The sequence below is a fragment of the Aulonocara stuartgranti genome (assembly GCF_965226115.1).
Source record: "Aulonocara stuartgranti genome assembly, chromosome: 12".
NCBI lineage: Eukaryota > Metazoa > Chordata > Actinopteri > Cichliformes > Cichlidae > Aulonocara > Aulonocara stuartgranti.
Window position 1 is genome coordinate 15,814,447 of NC_138948.1, and position 24,761 is coordinate 15,839,207.

Genomic DNA, 24,761 nt, shown 5'->3' on the forward strand with positions numbered 1-24,761 from the left:
CGTCTTGCTCTTTTACTGAAATATCTAAAACTTCAGGCACACAGCTCAGAGACCAGTTGGCAACTGCTGGTTTCTAGTAAAGAAAGTGCATTCCCCAACATGTTACAAGTCATTGCTGATGCTGGCTGTTGACTGGTGAAAGGGGTTGCAGACTCCTTTTGACTCCTTTGGATCACCCACAGTTTGCATGGAAGATGTCTGCTCACCATTTCTCTCTGAACTATAATAAAACTTGATGATGACTTGATGAAACCAGAAACAGAGGATATTCACCTTGAAAGTAAAAGCTGAACCTTTTGAAATGTGTTGGTTGCAGCATTAAGGCACAACTTTTACTTCTATTTTGCACTGCTTTTCAAAGATTCACTACCACTTGGAAAGTAGCACCAACCATCTCCACCAACCACTCCCAACCTGTTGAGTGAATACATTTGATACCTTTAGCATGATTGCTAAAGGTATCAAATATGAACTAATATTAGGATGAGACTCGTGTAGATTCGTTTGTTAAAACTGCACTTCTGGATATCCCACATTTTTAGGGGTCCTGGCAAAGGTAACCACACACACAAACACACACTCACACACATCCACTGCCCAAATATTAGGGAAGAACATCAAGTGCTTAGATAAATGGGAGCACCGGATATGACCCCCATCCCACAGCCCTGACTCAAATTAATCAGTGAGGATGATGATTAGTCTAAAAAGCCCTTGATCCCATGTATGATGCTGTAAACTTGATGGGGTGATTTACAGACCAAGACTTTTTGTTTCAAAAGCAGCCAAAGGTGCAGGACAGTCCTTTTCAGTGTCACTCGTAAGACTTAATGAGTCACAGCACCTTAACAAATCAGCTCTTGAATTTTAAATTGAATTTGCACTTCAGTTAGCTAAATAGGTAAGGAAAGCAAGAGATTGTTAAAGATTTTTATGCAAAAAATGGCAAGGAGTATTGTGACATATATGATCAACTAATACAGATGCAGAAGTGATGGCAATTCATATTTAAAAGGTCAAAGGTTAAGTCACGCTACTTGGCCCGTGGACAGTCAGGACATAGAGTGCAGCATAACTGGTTGATGAAAGCACACAATGAGTCTTAGTGTACTGTAAGCAAATAAAAATCTCAGTGAGGCAATAAAAAGTATTACAGTGGCAATAAACGATTCTCATTGAGCTTCCATATTCTTAATGTTGTCATTTTTAGACATAACAATGGCAGAATAATGAACCAAACTGAAGTAACACCATTACCGTAAGAGATAAGTGATGCATTTGTCTGTTCTTTAGTCTGAAAAGTAAAGAACCTGTAATTGAAAGTGCAACCTGAGGTCAGGGGAAACAACATGCTCTCTGTTCTATGTACAGGTGTTTTGTAAATACTTGCAGTAAAGCAGCCTAATAGAGAGATTTATCTTCTCTGTCGGGAAAAAAGCCACATTTCAGAGTAAATGAGACAAAGAGGTCAACCGCTAGAAGACGACGCTGGACAAATTGATGATAAGGACCAGCTCCGTTACTGTGCACGGTCCATATCGACAGTCTACTCTCTGCTCTTTTACTGCATGCTGTCAGTGTAAACAAGCTCCTTCAAGACACTAGTTTATGGTGCTGGTGCAGTGCGTGTTTGAGATGCCCATTTGCAAAGACTTACTGACTATTAATCTCATCCCATATCATCTTTATCATCATATAGAAAAGAAGTAATGTGTTTAAAAAAAAAAATCTGTATCTTTCTCCCTTTCCGCAATTTTAGATGATAAGGAATGTCTGCACCCAGTGTTGGAAATCAATTTCTCTCAAATGCATCATCAGTTTTTCAAATCTACACTCCTGCTGCCAACCTTTCTGATCCATCTCTTCAAATTTAAAGCATCGCACTCTGGTTATTCTTGGATGAAATAAGAGCAGAGTAGTTCATTAGAGTATTGTTTTTTTAAATGAGTAAAAAAGAGCTAGAGTGTGCTCAGCTGATGTCATCCCCCAGTTGGAATCCATGCAATCTTCCCGTAAGATGATGTAAGGTTCTTTTTAACAACACTTTAGGCATTCACTTTTCATTCTTCCACACCACTGAAAAGTGTCTCGAAAAATAACAACAGGTTATCTCCGTTTAACACATGAACGTATCAAGTCTTCCACAATCTAGCTTTGCACATATGGCTGTTTCATACCAAACGGACAGTCAAATAGGATTTTGAGCACAGAAAAACACCAAACAGTACCAGTTTTGCTTCATTGCTTGTACATGTGTCAACACTATCAGAAATATGTTAAACTGAGGTTATGATTATAAAATTCAATCCATCTTTTAAAGTATTTTGAAAAGTTTCAGACTTTCTTTTGTTGTCTAAGTCTTATACGATATCAAATAAATGTCAGTGATCACCCACATCATCAAAAGTCTTGTCATCATGTCACAGAATTCTGCAACAATGTTTCCTCAGACTTTAAAATGAAAAGAAATCTAGAGATTCTTAAATTCTCTAAAAACAAATGTCAAGCATCTCAGTACTTTATAATGAATTACTACATCTTTAGTATGAAATCATCACAATGTCAGCTGAAAGTCACATTAACATGTGGTTACACAAGGTCACACTAAATGATATATATAGTATCATTCAGTATTACTCATTTATAGTACATAAAATATAGTGTTACTTTAACTGAATGAAGCACAGAGGGAAAAAATGAAGACGAGAAATAAGATGCAAATGTATCACCCTCCCCCAATATGCTAGTTAGAGCCATTTTAAGTGACAAAAAAAAAAAAAAAGGAAAAAAGTGCATCGGAAAAATACTATAATCTCTTAAATCTGCAATTATGAGCTATGTAATTAATACCTTACACCAGCTCCAGGCAGTGTTTATGTGTTTATGCATGGCACTGATTTCTAAAGTCAGGTTCCAACAAAATATCATCAGTATTACCTCCTGAATACCAATGATCTTAAGTGAACTGGATTGCTAAAGAAACTCAAAGACTTACGCTAGAGTTCCTGACAGTATAAGAACTTGCTCCCAGGGTAGGCTATAATTTTAGTGCTATTGATTTCCTTTTTGTTAAAGGCAACGAATGCAACAGCTTTTCAAGACAAACAAAATCAAAGAATCCAAACATAAACTCACAAAAAAAGGAATATGCATATGTCTATACACTGTTATTTGTTTGCTTTGAGAGGAATAAACATGTAGATCCAGGAAGGAGGATGAAAAATTTGACAGATACAGGTGCTGTTGTTTCCCGCAGGTTTGGCAAACAAAATTATTCTATAAGCCAATTCATCTGCATCACACATTCTTAGTTTTTCTGCCTGCCTCCTTTCTGCATCTCTTACTACCTTCCTCCTCTGCTCTTCTCCTCTTTTCCCCATCCTTGTTGACATTCTGCAGTAAAGGTAACTCGAGATGAGTGCAGCTTTGAAGCCAGTCGAGCGGTGGGCACATCCTGAAGGGTTTTATATATGTGTGGCTTTCTTGTAAAGCTTCAAATCTCACCACCGAGCAAGCACCTCCACTGCCTCAGATTATACCCCTCCACTGTCTGATGACTTGCTGGAATCATTATTTATTTTTTTACCATCTATTTCTCCTCTAGCACTTCAATCACTCCCGTCTGACGGTGTCCCAGTGATTATAAACAACTTGGGAAAGACATATTACAGTGCAGGAGCCGGGGTGAAGATGGAAAAAGCGAGAGAATAGAAAAAGGGAGGAGGAGGATGACAGAGTGCATGCATCCCTCCTCCATCACCTCTCCTGCCTTCTGCTTTTCAATCTCTACATTGTACATGTGCCACCTCTAATACCCCTGGCTATAAGCCAAAGCGAAGAGGGATTTTCCATGTGGTTAGCAATTTTTTTTCAAGCCATCAAGTGCAACCATTAAAAAGATCCAGCAGGCTGGTAATGTTGTGGATTTGAGCTGAGATGCACGAAGTTTCCAATTCAGGGATGTGCCCCAATGGTGTCTCCCTTCCCTGTACGCTCCCTGAATACGTATAGGAACTTTAAGACATCCTCAAAAAATATGGCTGAAGTTTATACACAAGTTCAAATTCACACACACCAAAAAGCAAGGTTTACTAAGCACTTTTAATCTGTTACTCTCGCAATCTTACACAAGGACACTTCAACACACGGACTAAAGGAGCTGGGGATCGAACCATCGACCTTCCGATGAGCAGACAACTCACTCTTGAACCGCAGCCACCCCCCTGAGCAATTCACACAGTTTAACTTCAGGCTAATTGAAATTACAGTAACTCAACAACAACAAAAAGCTTTTAATAAAGTGAAATTTGAACTGATTGTTAAATGATTGTCATCTAAATTTCTGATTGTGACAGCAAAGTCTTGATTACACTTAGCATAACAAATAGACACCGCAATCAGCAACTTGACAACCAAATTTGCATCTCAGAAAAAATCCTCCTATGAATGTGCATTTCCGCTGACAAAGTAGGCAGCCCTTGCGTGTGCACATAGGCTAATATGACTCACATTTTTCCAATATCATTTACATAATTATTTCATTTTGCTATTGAACAAGGCCACTATGATAAAATAAAGAATATTGCACCACACAGTCTCAAGCTACAGCATAACATTCAGGTGTGATCTGTGGGCAATGTGAAGCCCAATATACTGCTCAGAGGTAAGCACTTTAATTACTCGGTAGCACATTAAACTCACATAATGCAAATAAATCCATATTATTTTGTGATTTGTGATTATTTGTATTGTACTTTAGAGCTACATGTGATGTGAAGGAGAAGCGCTGATATTATGGCAATTGCATCAGAGTTATTAATATTCATGAACGTTATATTAATTTTTTATATTGCTGTGATTCACCTCTGCGCCCGACAAATTGCTCTGGACCCTCCCTCTACTGAAGTGTGCACTCCATACAGACACATGCTGTGTAGTATATACATATGTATAGAATACACGTATTATGTATGTTTGTAGAAGTTAATACAAGACCAAACTGAGCTGGCCAAACATGGATCAGCTAAGTTAATTAAAATTAGACCGTTGAGTGCATGTGTTCGTTATATAGATGGTAGACCCATGTTCTAACAGATATCAGAAAAGCAGCATGTGCCATCAAACTGCAACAAATCTTTGCAAGCCATTTGTTTTTTTTTCTTTAAATGTTAGGTTTAAAGAAGTTATTTCGTAAATGACAATTTGAAAAGCAAAGTCCTCTTTTTGGTCAGAAAGGTGTTTCTCTTCGTTACTTGCTCTCTACATTCTTACTCACACTTAAGAAACCAGCAAATCAAAGCGATCCTTGCAGTCGTGTCATGTTTAGAACGTGACTTAAGTTGAAACCCCCAAAGAATTCAATGTGTGTAATATAAATGTGAGTTTAATATAAGTTCAACTGGGGGAAAGAGATATTCAAATATTATAGGATCGCCCTTAGGGGGGATGCTGAAATGGGGGTTCTGTACTCACTCCAGTTAGCTTGTAGAAGTTGGCTCAATTTCACAAAAAGGGAGCAAATTAAAAGATTGAAATGCAAATTATTCCCTCACTTAGCTGTGCTTCAGAGCGTGCTCACCATGAAAAAAAAACCTGCTATGTCTGCATTAGTGCACGGGGGAAACAGCGAACCAAAGCAGACTTTTCGCGCTCATGTGTACTTAACATATGTGTTTGTGTGCATTTAGCAGAAATAACGCATCGTTTCATTTCATCATTTCATCAAGCTTTTTTCCTTAGGGACTAGTAAAGCGCTGTACAAATACAAGCCATTTACCATTTAGCATTTTTCATAAGGAAAAGAACAACAACCACATCAAGATGATAGTTTTCTTTCTGGTATTTAAAGCCATAAACCAAACAAACGCTATCGCCTTGCTTTTGCATTCCTTCTGAGCCATAAGAACCACGTTGTTCGAGTCTCGTTATAATACATTGCCAATTAAAAGACTCACAATACAGATATGGAAATGATTCGATAATGTGACCATTTACATGGTGCATTTATCGCTCATTCCTCATTATGAAAGGCGATTCTCTAACAGTATCCAGCTGCTGCTTGTGAGAACAGCTATTGATGCTTAGTCTGACTGACTGTGTAGGTGAGGCTGAGTATGCTGTATGGCTCAGTCTGTGGTGTTATGGATATGTCCAGCTGTTACTATTTGAACCTGATGTCCTTCTATGACAGATCATCATAGCACAGAAGTTCAGGAATAGAAAAGATTCGATACAGCACTCAGCAAGCAAACCCATCACTGAACACATAACTGCTGCATGTAGTCAGTTTTATACCAATTAAAAATGAACATGTCACAGCCAGATTCATGAGAACCAAAGTACAACCAGTCAGAGAGACAGTTACTGTATGCAATTACAAAGCTGCAGCAACGATCATAGCTACAGTCATAGCGTTCATGGAGAGAGCTGGTGAGCTAGCTTCACTAGTATTCTTTTAAATGCAGAAGGGAAGTTTTGTGCCTGTGCAGTCAAAGCTCAGCATGCAGGGTCTACGTGACACTTTATCACAATACAGCCAAGACATTCGCTACACAATAGGCCAGAGAAAATGCAAAACTCGGAAAAAACCCTGCAGTGACCTTTTGGATTGCATCAGTTACAGTTTTTATTTTTTATTTTTTCTTTTGGGGAGTATGTGGTGTACTGCTTTGGTTTTACTGTCTTCACACTAAATGTATTATTTAAAAGTATTTTAACTTTAACTGTACCCCGACAACATTGCCTTTCTTTCTGAAATACTGCTTGCTCCTGTTATTGTTCTGGCTGTGGTGTAAAGAGACATATTAACTTTCTCCCAGACAGACAGTGAACATATTTATTGACAAATGCTGTCTCTGTCTCTCTCTCTCTCTCTCTCTCTCTCTCTCTCTCTCACACACACACACACACACACACACACACACACACACACACACACACTCAGGCAAGTTCTACTTCCGTACAAATTTCCCAAGTTACAGATCTTCAGCTTACATGGATGTGGGCTGGAATGGAATGTTCTATTTTCTGATGGTTCACTGGGGGGGGGGGGGGGGGGGGGGGGGGGAGAGTGCATTTTGGGTAAACTTTCAAGGTTAATACCAGAATGTGGGTATGTGGGTCTCCTTTTTTTTATGAAATGGCGAAAGAACATTGGCGTTCACATCTTCTATGTACTAATTTGGACACGTCATATCGATCAAATATGATTTTTGTGCTTTCGTGTGTGTTTTGTGTTTAGATCCGCTTACTAAGTATATACTTTTGCAAAATGACTGTAAACCCAAGCACATGTACATTCATACAAGTTTGTTCGCCTGCCATTCAAAAACTGCAACTTACTGCATCATCACCTGTGAAAATTCATTAAAACTGGTTGCTTTTTGGGATGGGAGACCAGCTTCCCATTCCCTAAAATGAATGAAGAGCAGCCAGTTAACCTGTAGGCTGCAACAGGCCAAGTGTGGAGACTGGCGATAAACAGCAGTTTTTTCTGTGTCAGGGTGTGTGCGTGTCTGCACCTTTATGTGTGCACGCTTTAGTGTGGCAACTTCTTAACGCCCTCCCAAAATAGCTGCGGTAAAAGTCCTCCTCTGAATGCGTGTGTAAGTGTATGTACCATATGCAGACTGCAAACTGCTTGACATTGGACTTATTAAATAAACGTTCTTTCCCCTCTTCTCTCTTCCTTTTTTCAAGCCTCATCAGCACTTTTTGCCTCCTTTTCACCGTTGAAAGGAACATAAAAATGATGGGGTCAGCAGAAATTTCTTTGAGCTTATTTACAGGCTATGTTTCTCCGCTCGGCTCCTATACGTGGATCAATACAGTCTGTGTACGATATAAGGGTTACAACAGCCAACAGGAAGTCGAGGCTGTATGTGCCTGTGTTCATGTGTATGTGGCTGCTTTGTATTTGCTTATTTCTAAAGGCCACAACTAACGGCTTTTCCCAGACAACATTTCACACACCAGTGTACATCCAATCCATAACACTAAGATTGCTGAAAAAGTCACAAATAATGAGGCTATTTCTTAATATCCCTCCCCGATAGTGTCCATACAATAACAGTAAACATAAATAACATAAAAACTGTGGACGATTGTTAGATAATGCCTTTTACTCTCAACAATTAATCCCAAAGAGGGTGTTAAAGGAATTGAGGAAAAGTTTGATGGAAACTATTCCAATAGCTTTGTGCGTTTCAAGCCCACAGTAACAATGGAGCTTCCCATACAAAGAAAAAAAAGAGCAAAATAAACACGTACACTCACAAAAAGGATGTAATACAAAGCCAGTAAGAACAGTTATACATGTGCACATCCACAGACATGCATGCAAATTGCATTAAGCTGAAAGTACAGTACTGTGGACTCATTATAGGTGGCTGTATGCAGACTGTGTCTTGTTCAATCAAACCAATAAGACCATGGCTGCCTCTCTGAGTGCAACTTCTGACAGATGGCTCTCTCAGCAATTTTCCCTTTGACTAGGACAAAGTGTGTGCGTTCCTATGCACACAAGTGCTCACAAAAAATACACTTCTTAGACTTCTCTCTTGATGGTGATTGTGTTTGAGTCGCTCATATTAAACTTTAACAATGTCATTCTCAATATTTCGCACATTGCACGCCACATGCCCTCCCTCTTCCTGTCACTTTTCTTGTCTCATCTTCTTTTCCTCTCCCTTTTTCAAGGGCTGCAGGTCCACACACACTGCCAGGTTACACAGATCTGCACCTTTTCTCATTCAATAACCATAAACCAACACGTACTGCATACCCCAGGGGTGGGCAGTTTTTAGTCTTCGCTTCTAATCTGTAATGTGAAACCCATCGAGGCTTTGAATTTATGCACGTATGGCACTAATATTTTGAGAGGTACACTAAGGAAAGTTTGATGTGCAAATCCCACTTTTTCATCCATGTGTTAGCTAGTTAACAAAATTTCTGCCCATGTTTCAACTACTAATTTGACCTGCAATTGCTGGGGAAAAGTTTAGCTTGATTTGTGTTTGCCAAGTGAAGTAGATCGGATGATAGCTGAATAAAAGACAGACAGATATGTCTTGATTTATTAGAGATACTCCTGCCTCAGCAGACACTATAATGACTGGCTGAGCACTAACAAGGTGTCTAACAAGGTGCGAAACAACCAGCCCTCCCTCAGTTTGATCTCTTTTGACTGACCTATCCTCCATTCTCCCTCTTTTTAAAAAAAATTCTATCCAGCTGTGGGATTTTGCAATGTTCTTGGGGTTTGGTAGAAAAAGAAGCTGCCTTGTTAAGATAAATGATCTCATAAATCTCGCAATTATCTAGATTTGTGGAGGTTTACTGAGTGAAATCAGGACTTCATTTGTTGCCGTGCAAGTTGGGAAAGAAGAAAGTAGTAATTTTGCTCTATTGCTTTTCTGACAAGCGTTAAATCCTATAAATGCTATCGATCCTGCACTGGTAAATTTTATAAGCGTCTTATCAGTTATGATGTGTTTACTAATTATGTTGTGAGCTTTTTGGATTTTAATTTTTGTGGACAAGTTTTAACATTTGCCCAAGAAATGCCCTAAACAACTGTACATTCATTCAAATTCAGAGAACAAAAGTTACTGTGAGCACACCCACCAAGAAGCAGTTAGATCTTTTTTTTTTCCACTTGCATTCTGCACAATGCCTGACCTTTACAACACATTCACTGGGAAATAAACTGCATCCATTCAGCCTGTTTTCTCGAGGCAGTTAACAAAACAGTGCCCAAAATAAATATGCTTGTATTTCAATTAAGCCACCCTCCTCATTACTGTCCCTGGTAGCTACAGCTTCTTGGACTCCCTGGAGAAAGAATCTGGATAAAACAAGACCAGCAGATTGCAGTGTGCTTTGGAGCTGCTTTGACAGATACACATTTAGTAAGAGATAAACATCTTCAGTCACTAACAGCATGGTAAGATGCAGGCAAGCATGATATTATATGTATTTTAGTTCAAGAATTTTTTTCCTTTGCAAATGTTTGCAATGCATCTCGCTATTTGTCCTCACATAGCTCGTTTTTTGCTGACTGCAGATGAAAGTTTGATTACATTTAAGTATGATTAAACATTTAAAGATGGGAAAAACAGAGAATGCGAGAGAAAGAGTACACAGCATGTAAGAGTCATGTAAAGATATGACCGAACAATGCTTGTCAACACAAAATGGACATTTGAATGTGTCGGTGTGGTAACACCAAAGACCAAATCTGTTGCCCTACGCCAGCTATAAAAAAGAGACAAGGAGTCTTTGGCATTTTTCAATTTTTAATGTGCTTCTTCATGTAAAAAGTGAAGCTGTTTAACATTACTTTGTTATGCATTTTGAATCTGGAAAATGTCATGTGTACTAACAAAGTCTCAGAAAATCCCCTGATGGAGACAAAAATGAAAGAAGGCTCATGAAGAGCAGTTCCTATTCTTAATAATAATAATAATGCTAATACATTTTATTTATGAGCGCCTTTCAAGTCACCCAAGGACACTTTACAATAGGATAAATTGTAAAGTCTTGATATAAATTAAGAGCAAGAGCTAATCCAGACAAAAAGAATCATAATGAGGAGCTGGTCAAAGTGACAACTGCACAGAATTACCATCTCCCTCTATGTATAGAAACAACTGTTTGAAATGCCAGACTTCAAGACATCCTCATTTCTGGTGAAACTACATCTTGATATTCAGACAGGAAATCTGCATAAAGGCAACGACACTGCTGCATTTACAGGAATATAAATCGTATTTAACCAACATCTGAAGTCTATACTAATACAGTATCACACAAGAAGTGAAAATTCTCACAAACAGTGGCTTTCTACAAATATACTCTCACCAGACACTTTATTAGGGACACCTGTTCTACTGCTAATAAAGGTAATCATCTAATCAGCGAGTCATATGGCAGCAAATGCATTCAGGCATATAGAAATTTGGATAAAGTTCCAACTGAGCACCAGAATGGAGAAAAAAGGTGATTTAAGTGACTTTGAATGTGGTTGTTGGCATCAGATGGGCTGGTCTACATATTTCAGAAAATACTGAGCTGCTGGGATTTCCCTGCACAGGAATCTCTAAGGTTTACAGAGTCTGATTGGACAAAGAGGAAATCTCTAGCATTCAGCAGTCCTCTGGGTGAAAATACTAAACAAGCTCAGGAAGACAACAGTAACTTAATCACTTGTTATAACCAAGGTATGCAGCAGAACATCTTGAACCTTAATGCAGAGGGGATGCATCACACTAAATCGGGCTCCACTCCCGGTAGCTAATAACAGGAAACTGAGGCTGTACACATGTGCTGTGGGATTCAGATGGTTGAGTCAGAATTTGCCGTAAAAAGCGTGAAAACACAGACATACCCGGCCTACAAATCTCCACCAATTATGTGATGTTATCATGCCAATATGGAGCAAAATATCTAAGGAATGTCTCCAGTTACTTGCTGAATCTACATCTCAAAGAATTTGAAGGCGTTCTCAAGCTGGTATTAAAAAGGTGTGACCAGCGCACCTTTATATGTGGAAATAGACATTGTTGATGACCATGAGGATGATGAAAAATTTTGTTAACTAGCTAGCTCAGCCACACGCTTTACTCAACCCTCAAACATCTGTCCGCATCACACGATTGCAGATATTTCACTTGAGAAAGAAAGCAGTGACTGAAAATTAGTTTCAACATGATTTTTTTTTTTAGTGATATTTATAATTATGGATGCTTATAACTGAGTTTAGGACATCTATAAACCAATGTTACTTTTAGCTGTTATTATTTATTATAATTTGCATGTTTATTGAGGAATATTTACATTAACACTTTAATATCATAAGAGTAAAAGTGAAATTAAACAAATAAAAGTTTTTATACCTATTTTGACTTTTTTTTTTTAAATTCAGGTTCACATATTTCATCATTTTGTTTCCTCAACAAATACAGATGCAAACATCAACACCGGTTTCTCTGTACTGCCCTAAAAAAGAAATCTAATCAGATACTGCAAATACTGAGCTATGATCAGGGATTTGCGTCTCACAGTTTGTCTCTGAGTTTGTCTGTGACAGGAAAATGTCAGCTAAAATCTCATTTTCTGAGCTTTCCTTGACAGTTTGGCTCACTGGCCCTTAATAGTCAAGCAGATTTACGTAAAAGTAGCAATAAAAAACACCCTATAAGTACTTGATGGCAACGTAAGACTGGATCGATTTGTAAGAACAGAAATTTACTAAGTACAGAAACACTTTCAGACAAATGTATTCATGAGAACTCAGTACGGGGAATTTTCACTGGCAGAATCTAGGACCCTCATACTGAAGTACATACTTGAGTAAATGTACTTAAATAACTTTTTGCCCACTGAAGGAACGAGGGGAAGACAGATGTGAAGAGGACAGAAGGTACACATCCTATTCAAACCTGCTTTTAGGATGAGATTGCACCAGCTGGATGTAATCATACATGAGCAGAAAGAAAGAAGTGGACAGAGGGGGCCAAGAGAGATTGCTGCTGAATGGAGAAAAAAGGGGAGAAGGACAGGAAGCAATTGTGACAGAAACAGGAACAGAACAAAAGTGCACAGAGTGGAAGAGAGCGAGAGAGAGATGCATTTAATGGAACTGCTGAGAGACGGTCTCTTCTCACTGTGGCGCATCTTTGTTGCAGGAGAGACACTTTGAGGGAGACGGGAAAAAGGAACAGAGGGAGGAAAGATGGAGATAGAGGGTTGAAGTCAGGAGGGGTGGATGTCCTAAAGTTGGGTCCACTTTACAGAAGCACAAAAGAGTCGTTAGAGAGGGATAATGGATTAGAGGGAGTCATAAAGAGAGAAAGAGAGGAAAGGAGAAGGAGAGAGCAGGAAAATGATGATAACGTTGGCTTCCCAGCAGTATGGCACAGCAGAAACAGAGATAATGATTGAGGGAGAGACACATAGAGGAACCAAGAGACAGAATGAGGAGTGCAGACTGTGAACGCACTCACACTGAGAAAACTCAGCAGTGAGTACAGAGATTTGGGGAATGGAGAGAACTGGGGGATGCTGGGTTGAAATGCAAACGGAGAGAGTAGGGAAACAGATTTTTTTTTTCATACAGTACAGTATATGGTTCTCCAACAAAGCTCTCTCTCCTTCACACACATAGTCACATACAGATAGATACACAGCAGGGGTTGGTGGGAAAAGGGAGAAGCACAGAGAGGAAGAGAGAGATGTTTGGAGAAGCAGATGGAAAGATGAAAGCACTGATTGTGGCCTATGAGCCTGACTCTGTGTGTGCTTGTGTCTGTGTGTTTGTGTGTGTGCGCGTGCATTTTTTCATACAGTGAAAACTAATTTTGTAAGAGTGTGTGCTGTATCTGTGTGATTGCATATGCTTTTCTCACAAAAACTGTTGTAATTGAGCTATAGCAGCACTCACACTGACAGGTAACACACACACACATATGTGCAAACAACACCAAAAAACAAAACCCAAAATACCAGTCTGTTTCTCCATGGTGTTTGTTCTCCCCTACTGGTTTTTAATTATGGACACCAGAAAGTGAGAGAATGGCTGACAAAGATTTGCATAAGACAAATATTCAATTTGACAACAGAGTTTTGCTTTTGACTCTTCTACTTTAGCTCAAATTCTGCGGGCAAAACTTGGGAGTCAGGACAGGACAGAGAGGAAAAGGAGAGAAGTTTGAGGCAGACACGGGGAGACAGGAAGTTTAAAAGAGGAAACGGGACGGGGAACAGAGTAACCTGTCTATCTCAGTTTCATTGCTTCTTTTTGTCAGGATGTCCAACTTGCATAACAGAGCTTCTCTCCCTGCTGCACAGGTCAGCAGATATGCGGCCATTTACCCATTTCAATACCGACAGAGTTTATAGCAAATTTGTTCGGTCTGGCCGTTTTTGCTTTCATCTCGACGAGAGAATGTAGCCTTGGATGAAAAAAGAAAAAAAAAAGTCAGTCAAAATAAAAAGTGTTGCAGTTGTTGCAGTTCTAAAACGACATATGTTGCAGACGCTTTTTGTCTGTCATTTTATTTCTTGGCTTTCTATTTTATGCTTCCTCCCTCCTTTTTATATTTGTCTTAGTCTTAGCACTTTGAGGTTTGCTATCAAAGAAAGGGATCACTTATTAATTAATTGCATCAATACTGTATTTTTTTTTTAAATATTCAATGCAATTCTTTAGAGAGACTTAAACATGCTGAAAAACGAACACTTTAATTTGCCTTTGGATTTATTCTGTCTCTAATATCCCTAGAAAATTCTGTTTATTCTTTACAGGCTATAATTAGAACCACATTATTATCCTCAGTAATGACAAACACTTTAATTCCATGACATGTAAATGTGTCTATCTCACAAAAGCTTCTTCCCTTTTGAGCACGTATTGTTGTCTGCAGTTACGCTGAGTGAGGCAGGCCCTTCCGAATAATCTTTTGAGAATTTTGGTCTGATGTACTGCAACTTTCTTCTGACCATCCTCCCTGCATGTCATCCAAACTGCTGTAGGGTGTATTGTTTTCTATCATCCTGAGTTCTTGCATGTCACCCTCCCCCCTGCTCTATCTTCGCTGCCCGCCTGTAGTGGCTCATTTCAGATCTAAAACCAGGTGTACAAGACTGCAAACTAGTGCATATCCCCATCCCTCCAGGCCATGTTCTGTCCGAGGCCCTATATACAAGTCAGTCAATGCCCTGCACTAAGCTAATGTTGTCTGCTGGGCTGGTGACCTGGTAATCACTCATCCCAGCCTTGCCTCCCCCGTCCTCTTGGTTCTGAAAAATATTGGAATGACCTTCCCACCTCAGCCAGGGCTAACGTGCAACACAGCAGAAGCTGAAAATTAATCTCCTTAGGAACATTTCCCATCTTTTAAGTCATTTCCTCTCTTATATAACCTTTCCTCTGCGCTGACTGCTTACATACTTCATTCTTACCCTGGATATCTTTTTTTATTGTGTGTGTGACTGTGTGTGATCGCCTGCAAATTTACTAATTTTCCTGCACTTCCAACTTTTAGTCCCCCTTGAGGACTGCTAAAACACTTACATTATATTTGTGTTGGCAGCAAAGGAGACACCGTCTGCTGTCAGATGGATTCTGTAACTTATTTATTAATCTTTAATATCATAGACTAATTCACCTTATAGCTCCCTGTTGCTTTATGGCTTTTTGCTCTCTTTCTTCCCCTTCCTGCAGCATATCGTCAAACTATATCTGTGAACAACTGATCTTTTTTTTCCTGCAGAATTTTCTCTTTGATGTGCTGTTTTATTTGAGAAGATACTGTATTACTAGTGCATAATAAAACCAAATCCCATGATTTTATTTGTCCCTTTGATGTAGCAGTTAGGAAGTCAAGAACCAAGCAGCAGATTTCATATGATGCAGTCCCTCCCTTTGCGTCTTTATACACGCTTCCTTCTTCTGTCTCTTTCACTCTCATTGAGACCAATTAGAAATAGTTAATGGAGTACAGATATTTTTCCCCACTACATCTTCTGTACACACGCCAGACTGAGAGACCTCTGGGTGAGGTTGTAAACAAACAGGCTGCTGCCCTAGTGGCTCACATGAGCCACAGTGAAGAACAGAATTTGTAAGGCAGACTCTTAGAAAGGAAGAAGGGGAAAAGATGAAAAAATGGAAGTCAAAGGGAAGAAGAAAAGAAAAGAGAAAGGTTTGTAAAAATCAGTGTAATCCCTTTGCACCTCTCTGTTTCTCATCTCACCCTTGCTCCGTCTTGCAGTGAGTGACAGAGCCAAAAGCAAAATTCTGGCGTCAAGTTTGACTATTCACTCCCATCACTCATCTCCTGCTGTGGGTGTCTTTTCATCTGAATCAATTTTCCCTGGGGGTAATATTTCTAGGTGAAGCACAAAGGTCTGGGACATTATAGAGGTGCTGTGAGAAAGCTGCTGAATGAATATTCAATGTACCTGTGTGTGTGTGTGTGTGTGTGTGTGTGTGTGTGTGTGTGTGTGTGTGTGTGTGTGTGTGTCATGTAAAAAGTCCAGAAAAAAATCTGTAGACAGAGGAAAATATCAGGAATGGTGAAGCTTAATAGTACTTCCTGAACAATCGGTCATTTTTGATGAACTTGACTTGTTTGATGAACAACCTGACTGAGTGGTGCAAACTTCACAACCTTCATTTTCTTGGGAAGTGAAAAACATGCCACTCGTTTGACACACTCTGTCTCAGTAAGCTCTCTTATTTTCTACATACCATATCATACACAAGTGCAGGACAACCCCACTGTGGAAGAATGAGATCCTTTCTCTCTCTTCTTTTCTTTCTAACGATGCCATGACTAAAATGTTAATTACAGCTAAAAAGAGAAATGATTGTGAATATCAAACAGCAATTAGCATGTATCATCATCATCATCATTACCACCATTAGCTGCAGCACAAGATGGAGGATTATTTACCAAATGGCGAAATGCTCATCAGTTGCTTATTCAGGGCTTGAAATGTTTCACAGGCAGTGTTAAAAAAAACATTCCTCCTTAAATTTGCATAATTAATGTTGCTTAAAAAATTTACTATTGCAAGGCCCAGAGCATGACAACAAAAGAGCACTGTGCTCATTGGCAAATAGCACATATTTTGCGAGAAACCCAAGATTGAACCTGAGAATATTAAGATGCTTATCTTCAAAAGTAGCTTCTATATTCTTTATATGGATACTTTATGAAACACATGCCCTAGATGGAAAACAGACACATTCGTATGCACACACACAAATACACACTCCTAACTCTTTTGAAATTTTCTCCTTATGCTGTGCATCTGTTTCTACGCCGATGAAATTTAAATCCTTTTCCACGTGTCAATTGTCTGATCTTCACACCTGAGCACAGCCTGATGAATTCTGGAAAAATCTTCAGACCGATCACCGGGATAAGGCCATTATCTTTCCTTCAATCCATGTGGAACAAAATGTCTCCTCCTTTTTGTTCTAATTTGACTATTGTGCTATAACACGAAAAGGCAGTTCACACCTATGGTACTCAGAGGAGCTATTTTATTTTATTTTTAAATTAGATTGCTTTCACAAGCTCATTTTTTCCATCTATGCTTCCCATCCCTACCATTATTCCCCTGTTTTACCAGTGAGATAGACCCTGCAAATAAGCCATGCGAAAGACCCCATCGACCACAGCGGCCCAATGCATAAAAAACATGCTTTGTTTTAAAGGTTGCATTTGTTTTAAAGGTTGTAGATTATTAAGAGATAGGTTTTTGGGAATGTATTCTTGCAGACAGGGTTTGCCACCCTGTCAAAATAAATAAAACGGAAACTTGAACTTTCCAACATTTGGTTAACATTGTGAAAAGGTCTAATGAACTCAAACCATGACCTAATCAGATCTCATCAGTCTTGGTGCATAAACATAACTTAAGCAACAAGTGAAAACAAAATGACTAATGAATATGACTAATAGATAAATAAATAAACCATTATTCTGCTGCTGCTGAACTTGTGTTTCACCCCCTCTATCCTGCTTTCTTACCTTGTTGTACAAACGAGCCGTACACGAACCACATGGAGTTGTACAGCGTTGTTGAAGACACAGATCCCATGGGGAGCCGAGGTGGGTTGAGCCAGTTGAGCAAGTACACCAGGATGCCAACGAGGAGCACGGTGCCTGCGATGCACGCCCACAGTGACAGGTCGAAGGGTGCCAGGCAGGCAAACATGTCCACTGTGCGCTCAGCCTTGCGCAGCAGAACGCCCACAGAATAATCCATGTAGCGTGTGGTGAAGTCCACAACGCTCTCTCGCTCAGGCGTGATGGTCAAGGCAGAAAGTCCCACATCAGCTCGCTGCAAGAGGCAAAGAAGTTTGAAGTATTAAAACTGTGAAAATGTGTCAGTGAGGAAGTCAGCTGAAAAATGTGGATTCTTATAACAGCCTTAAAGTCCATCTGCGCCTTCTCATCACCTAAAATAAAGAATCGAAGGACAGCGTGCAAAAAATTTAACAGTTATCTGGAAATATCTGGCATAGAGGAAGAAAACACATGTCACAGTGATGGTAACTAGTAGTTACAATTACAGTACTTTTAAAAATGTCATAATGAACCCCCTTGTAACACCCTACTAAATTTAGATATATCTGACAGATATCAGCAAGAGATTTAAATCCATATAGGCCCTGGCTCAATTTGCACTTGTATTCTAATATGTGGCGTTTGAATCATTTACAAATTAATTAATTAATCTGTTTTCTGTCAGTATGCTTTCTGAAGCACTTAAAACCTTTCTCTTCACTTGTAAGGGTTGTTAAGAGACAACAAATGACTGCTTTAAATATGTGCAAAGATTTTAAGTTGAAAAAACAGCCGTCACTGAGTGCGTCTGCCAAGGAAAACAGGCTGAGCTTAGCTTTAATGCAGAAACAATGATGGATAATTAAAACGTTTTCAGTCCCCAGTGCTTGACTAGCAACTGCAGACATCTGCTTATACTATAATAGGGATTTAAGATGCTGCTGTGAGCGCATGCTGGTGTTTGAAATCTATACTACAGTGAGAGAGGGCACATATTATGAACTTGTTCGATAATGAGATTTTCTTTGTTGCCATAAACAACTGACTCTAGCAAGTTAGGTGAATTTGTAGGCAAACGCTGAGCCCTACAGGTACCGTACACACAGATTATGTACTTATATAGACACAGACCACATCCACATTTACATACACACACAAAAGCAAACAAAAAACTTAATTCCCACCCTCCATCCAAATTTTACAGCTCAGTGAAAAAACAAAAATGCTTAAATGTGGAGAAATTGTCACTTACACTGCGTAAGGCGAAAATTTCAGAATTCCTGTAAGATGGCTGTGGGTTGGGACAACAGTGATATGCATACAACAGTGTGTGTGTGTGTGTGTGTGTATAGGATGAGATGAATTGCCATGCTGACACATGTGGTCAGTCAATATGAAAACTTACAGGAAGCACTCTGGGTAATAATTATCTGGTATAATTTGGTTTTGGAGAGATAAACCTTGTAGCTGACTGATGGGGAAAACAGAATTATTTGCATGTTCAGTTTATTTGCAACTTGTGCTCATCTGTGTACACATAAATATGCATTGTGCTTGAAGCATTTCTCGGTAATTTTGTGAGCCACTGGGGGAGAGGGGCCTAGAAATGTTAAATACAAACTGCAAGTATTCAAGGTCAAGGAAAGGAGAGCCAAGTCTTACAAAATCACTCAAGCCTGACACACAGCCGAAGGAAAATAATGAAGTGATGGAATCGGAAATTTCTGAGAAAACACTGCTCAACTGAAGAAAACAAAAGACAACAATCAAAGAAAAATATATACTTGACCTAGGGTGAACAAAATGTGCATCAGGTTAATATGATTTCATCAAAGGACATCAGCAGGTATTGTGCAGATGCAGATATAAATATGAACTTGCACAAACACTTTCACGTAGTCATAAAAAGGTTGTTAAAATTAAATTAGATCTAACTGTATAAAAATGGTGCGTGTTTGGGCTGGAAATTGGAAAAAAAGTTTTTCCTGCCATTAAGAGATGATCATGGCAGAAAAACACTGTACTATTGATTTGAAAGGATCTGGTAAGATGCACACCTGTAAACCACGTTTTTTAAAATCAAACAGTTCAAGATGCGATCAAAGTGCAGCAAAACTGAAAAGCAAGCTTTGTTAGTCGAAATCAGGTAACTGACCTTGGCTATTGAAGAATATCTCATTGCTTTGCCTCGAGAGGCTCATGGGCTGCTTTTGCAATGTGCTTTGGGTCATTATCTATTTGCACTGTGAAGTGCTGTTTGATCAGTTTTGCATCATTTGGCTGAATCTGAGCAGAGACTACAGCCTTGTACACTTTACAATTCATCCTGCTACTCCTCTCTGCAGTCACATAAAAAACCCCTCTTGTTTCATTGGCTGCTATATATACATGTGGTAAGCTTTGAATCCTGAGCTGTTTATCTCGTTTCCACAGCTTTGTCTTCCATCAGTGTGCTTTAAGTTAATATTGGTTTCATGGACCCACAGAATTTTTTTACAGAGCTGTGCAGGTCTTTTTTAGATGTTTTGTGGCAAAGTTTAATCTACCCTTTCTCTTCTTGAGCGTAACCAGTGGTTTACACCTTCTTGTATTTTCATTCATGAAGGGATCTCTTGATTGTAGTCTTTGGCAATGATACGCCTACCTCCTCAAGAGTGTTCATGAATTAGAAAGACGGTGTGAAGGTGGTTTTTCATGACCAGAGAAAGACTTCTGTATTCATTCACTTCAGTTGTCATAAATGATCTTCCAGGCCTTTTGGTGTTGTAAGTGCCTTCCTTTTAAGAATGTACCAGAGATTGCCGATTTGGCTACTCGAAGTTGTCTTATTTTGTTTTTATACTCTAATGATGGACACCTTGCCTTGCTTCAATATCTCTTTGGACCTCTTGCTGAGAGTTCCAGTGAACAGCTGCCAAATGCAACTTCCACACTTTGCAACAACTGATCTTTTATCAGCTCATTGTCATGGAATAATGAAAGAACAAAATGGTTGTAATTCCCAAACGTCTAACTTTGTCAAACCCCTCGATTTATAGATAAAAGCTCCCAATTAAATCACATCTTGGTTGCTTTGTTTAAAATCTAATACGGTGGTGGACAGAGGCAAAATTACAAAAACTGCATTAATAACCAAATATTTTTGGACCTAACTCCACTCTTTCCTCCCCTTTTCCACCTTAGTGTGTGAAGTTCAAAAGAATTGTTCACTTGTGAGTAGGGATGGGTATCGAAAACCGGTTCTTGTTGAGAATCAGTTCCCACTGTTTCAATTCCTTGGAATTGTTTGCCATTTTTGCAAACGATTCCCTTATCGATTCCAGTCGCCCCGAATGACGTCACCGCGTTGCGGAGCGTCATTTACCTGGCAGGAAACACGGCGCGTAAGCGGCTCAAACGCTCAAAAGTTTACGAGAACGGATGACAACAGGGCAACTTGCAATACTTGCAAAGTAGATACTTAATTTAAGGGAGGAAACACTACGAATATGCAAAAGCATTTGCTCACAAAACACGTGATAACCTTAAATGAATGTCATGTTTTTAATTCTGCTCCGGACTCGTGAATCTCAACCCAGCAGCAGCGGTAACGTTTGCACGTCCTCTCCCGTTAATGCGGCAGGTAAATAATCAACTAACAGTGCATATTATGTTAGCGCAATCTGCCTTATTACAAAACCTGCTATTACTGTGCATTTAGGTGACCATGATGAGACGGACAGACAGAGTCTGGCTGGCTCAGATGCTGGCAGTTCTCGCTGCAGTCTACCGGTAGCGTCTCCTTTCAGGCCAGGATAGACGAATGTCACCGAGCAGTGACTAAGTTTGTGGTAAAAGGCTTGAACCAGTGTTGCCAACTCCTCAGTAAGGAAAATCGCTATTGGTTGTCCTAAAAGTTGCTAGAAGTCGCTAAATGACGTCATCGCCTAATTTGCATAATTGGTCATGCTAATCTAATTGTAACCTATGTTGTTGGAGAGAGAAATAACATCGTGGAAGAGACATAAAGTGCGTAAAAAACGTCCTAAATGCATTTAGAGTTTATTTAGAACTACAAATTAAATTTATTTTAGCAATTATTGTTTTTTTAAATGTCACAATTCCAACCCTGCTCCTTTACCCGGGCTTGGACCGGCAAAAGTGACCTGAAATAGGCACTCTGGTGGAGTTACTTTGTGTGTGTGTTTATAAGTAGTTTTAAACCTTGTGATCCACAAAACAGCATAAGAGTAAAACAGTAAAAGAAGAACTGACTGCGTTACAGCACCCACTGCTTGTTGAGAGTAAAATCGATACGCGCTTTCACGTCCTTTTTTTAGCGACTTTTTTTCTGAAAACTCGCTAAATATAGCGACAAAGTCGCTAAGTTGGAAACACTGGCTTGAACCCATTTGCCACAGCAGATGCCCCCAATTTTAGGTAAGTGAATGTGTTTAATTGTAGGCAGGGTCATTACTGGATATTCTTGTGTAATTGCTACTGAATAATTTATGTTATGCTTTGTTATTGCTACAGAAGAATATTCATTTTATTATTTTACATTTACAATTTTTTTTCCTCGGGACCCTGTGACACCCCATTGAAGAGCCGTAGGCTGGATCTCTTAAGATCTCACTGTTGGGTTTGTAAGGCCATGTTACTCCTAAATTTCTATCTTGTTCAAAGAGAAGATATAAAACAAAGTTCTAAGCTAATCAAACTTAGTGTTCTCCTTTTTTAAAAAGAATCGATAAGAGAATCGATAAAGAATCGAATCGTTAAACAGAATCGAAAATGGAATCGGAATCGTGAAAATCTTATCAATACCCATCCCTACTTGTGAGTGCAGTCACGAAAGAATAAACAGGAAAAAACAGGTAAACTCACCTTAAATGTTGAGTTTAAAACCTAAAATATTTATTTAGTCCTACCTTTGCTCAGACCTCATATTTAATAGGAAAAAAATAGTAATAAAAAAAAGTTTTAGCAAAACATAAATTATTTTAAGCATAAAAGAATGACTTGATTGCAAGAAACTAAGGTAAGCTCAGGGTTTATTATTGGCTTCCACATAACAACAGTCAATGAATATTTTAAACAATCAAAGCCACAGAGGAACAGAAAGTGCCTGTCAAATCATGAGTTATTTTCACAAGGTTCACAAGAAACACTTTCCTGTGTTGCCTTGTCTTTTAAGATGGACTCCAAGCAAAGCAACAGCAATCTTGCATGTGCTAGGAGTTTTTCAGATTTGAAATATTTATGATTATTAGTATCATCACATTTCAGTGATATTAAAAACAGAAATTCATATGTGACTACTCTAGACTTCCTGCATGTAAAAGTTCAGCTTGGTTTTATTGTGTGACTTTGTTTAATCAGCAAAAGATGGTGTGAGTATGATATGAAATATATGTATGATGTGACAAATAGTTATCAAACTCAAGCATTTACAACTAGCGCAAGATAAGCTGCCAGGTCTCCATTTATGTTTCTCTAGGATATGCTGCAAGGAACAAAACTAAAAAAACTGCTCTCACACATATAATAAGGGCACTTTGAGATATAACAGAATATTAAACAGCAATGAAACTGGTAAATTTTGAAGTATGTCAACTGAAGTCTATGTCAGTAGGGCTAAGTCATGGTCAAAGTAGTTATTTTTCAAATATGCCAATTTACTACCCTCAATCTAGAGGCCTCTCCATCTTTGGTGAACCCACATTTATAGTGTCACTATATCATCTCCACTTTTCCACTTTCCACTGAAGCAGTTCAAGTGTCTGCCAGCAGTTATAACACTTGAAGATACTTGAAGCTAGTCAAATTATTATAAAGTTGTTGTGTTTCTCTAGTATGCAAAATCACACAATATTTCATCTCTGCGCCTCCCAAATCCACTTCAGCTTACATAGTACAATTCTTTATGAATGAGTGTCTAAATGTCTCATTCCAAATTAAAGAAGTTTAAAGACATAAATCCAATGGTTACCAAGTGGGTGATGATGGAACCCATCCGAGTGTGAACTAAACCTAAGAGAGGCTGTTCTGTTCAGCAATTGATTCGTGTCTACATGCAAGCTTCTCCTCCTTCTGCAGTGATATAGTATAAGCGTGTGCATAAACAGGGAACATGTATTTGTATATGTATTTGTTTGCTCATGTGCATTTGTGTATGCAAGTGATCTTCTTACCTTGAAGACTAATTCGCCCATCAGTCCATTCCATTGACCATCAGGCTGCAAGCTGCCATATTTGTGGTCTGGAGCAACATAGATCTCATACTTAAAGCCCAGGTAGTTTGACAGAGCATCCAGGACATCGATGGAAAAGCCCTGGTACTTCTTTGGTTTCCCAAGAACATTCTCTGACACCATTACAAACGGCTCCTCCTAGAAGGCAACGAACAGTCAGCGTGTCAGTAAGTCAGTCAAGCAGCCAATCAATGCACCATTCATTCAAGCATCAAGTCCCCCATTACCCTAATAACCATGTTAGCAGCACAAAAGATCATTTTGATGGCTGCAAGCATATCTGAGAGAATCTACATTTTACATTTAAAGATAATGATACAAGCAATGCCTGAAAAGGTAAAACTATATGTTACAGGTAGGCTCTTCTCTGGGGTTTATTTTCTACTACCTACTAGAGATATTAATGCTGCAAATGTGAAAATAATCATATGTGTTATTCTAGAAGAAATCAAAGTATGAAAGCAAGCAGACATCTTTCAGCATATGTTCATTATTTAAATTATATGCTGAAGCACCTTTTGAGTGAGTGTATGTTGACTGTAACAAGTGAAAATCATGATTAACCCCATTATTTGAAGTTCTCATCTCGGCATACTTGTATTCATTTATGGAACCAATTTATTAATTTACTGAAATGGTACCCTGTCTGACAACTTAAAGTGAATTAAAATGTTGAAGATCAATAACTGCACCCTAAATTCCAGCAGTTTTGTTTTTAACGGTTCATTCTTAAATACCATTGGGAAGCCTAAATCTCTTGTATATTGATTTCTGGCACTTGGCTCTCTGTTGAGGTTAAATGACATCCAAAAGCGTTGTCATTTTAGGCAATTAAGTGAACAAAGCACAAGGGAAAACAAGGGTTTTTTTTTTAATTTTCAAGGAAACTTTGCTTATACAAAAAATAGAAAGCAACATGAGACTTATTTTCATTTCCTACACCTTG

The 24,761-nt window shown here is 38.8% G+C and overlaps 1 protein-coding gene across 6 annotated transcripts in view; it reads right to left on the bottom strand.

Moving 5' to 3' along the window:
* grid2 (glutamate receptor, ionotropic, delta 2) overlaps positions 1-24,761 on the bottom strand; it is a 555,291-nt gene that overhangs the window by 85,045 nt on the left and 445,485 nt on the right. For all 6 annotated transcript variants that reach the window (XR_014279959.1, XM_082553593.1, XM_082553595.1 and 3 more), the window contains exons 10-11: positions 23,756-23,953; positions 17,544-17,856 (exon numbers count right to left, since the gene is read on the bottom strand). Coding sequence is in view for 5 of the 6 variants with exons in the window: in XM_082553593.1 (XP_082409719.1) it covers positions 17,544-17,856; positions 23,756-23,953 (511 nt within the window). In the remaining variant the exon portion in view is untranslated. The remainder of the gene's footprint in view (positions 1-17,543; positions 17,857-23,755; positions 23,954-24,761) is intronic.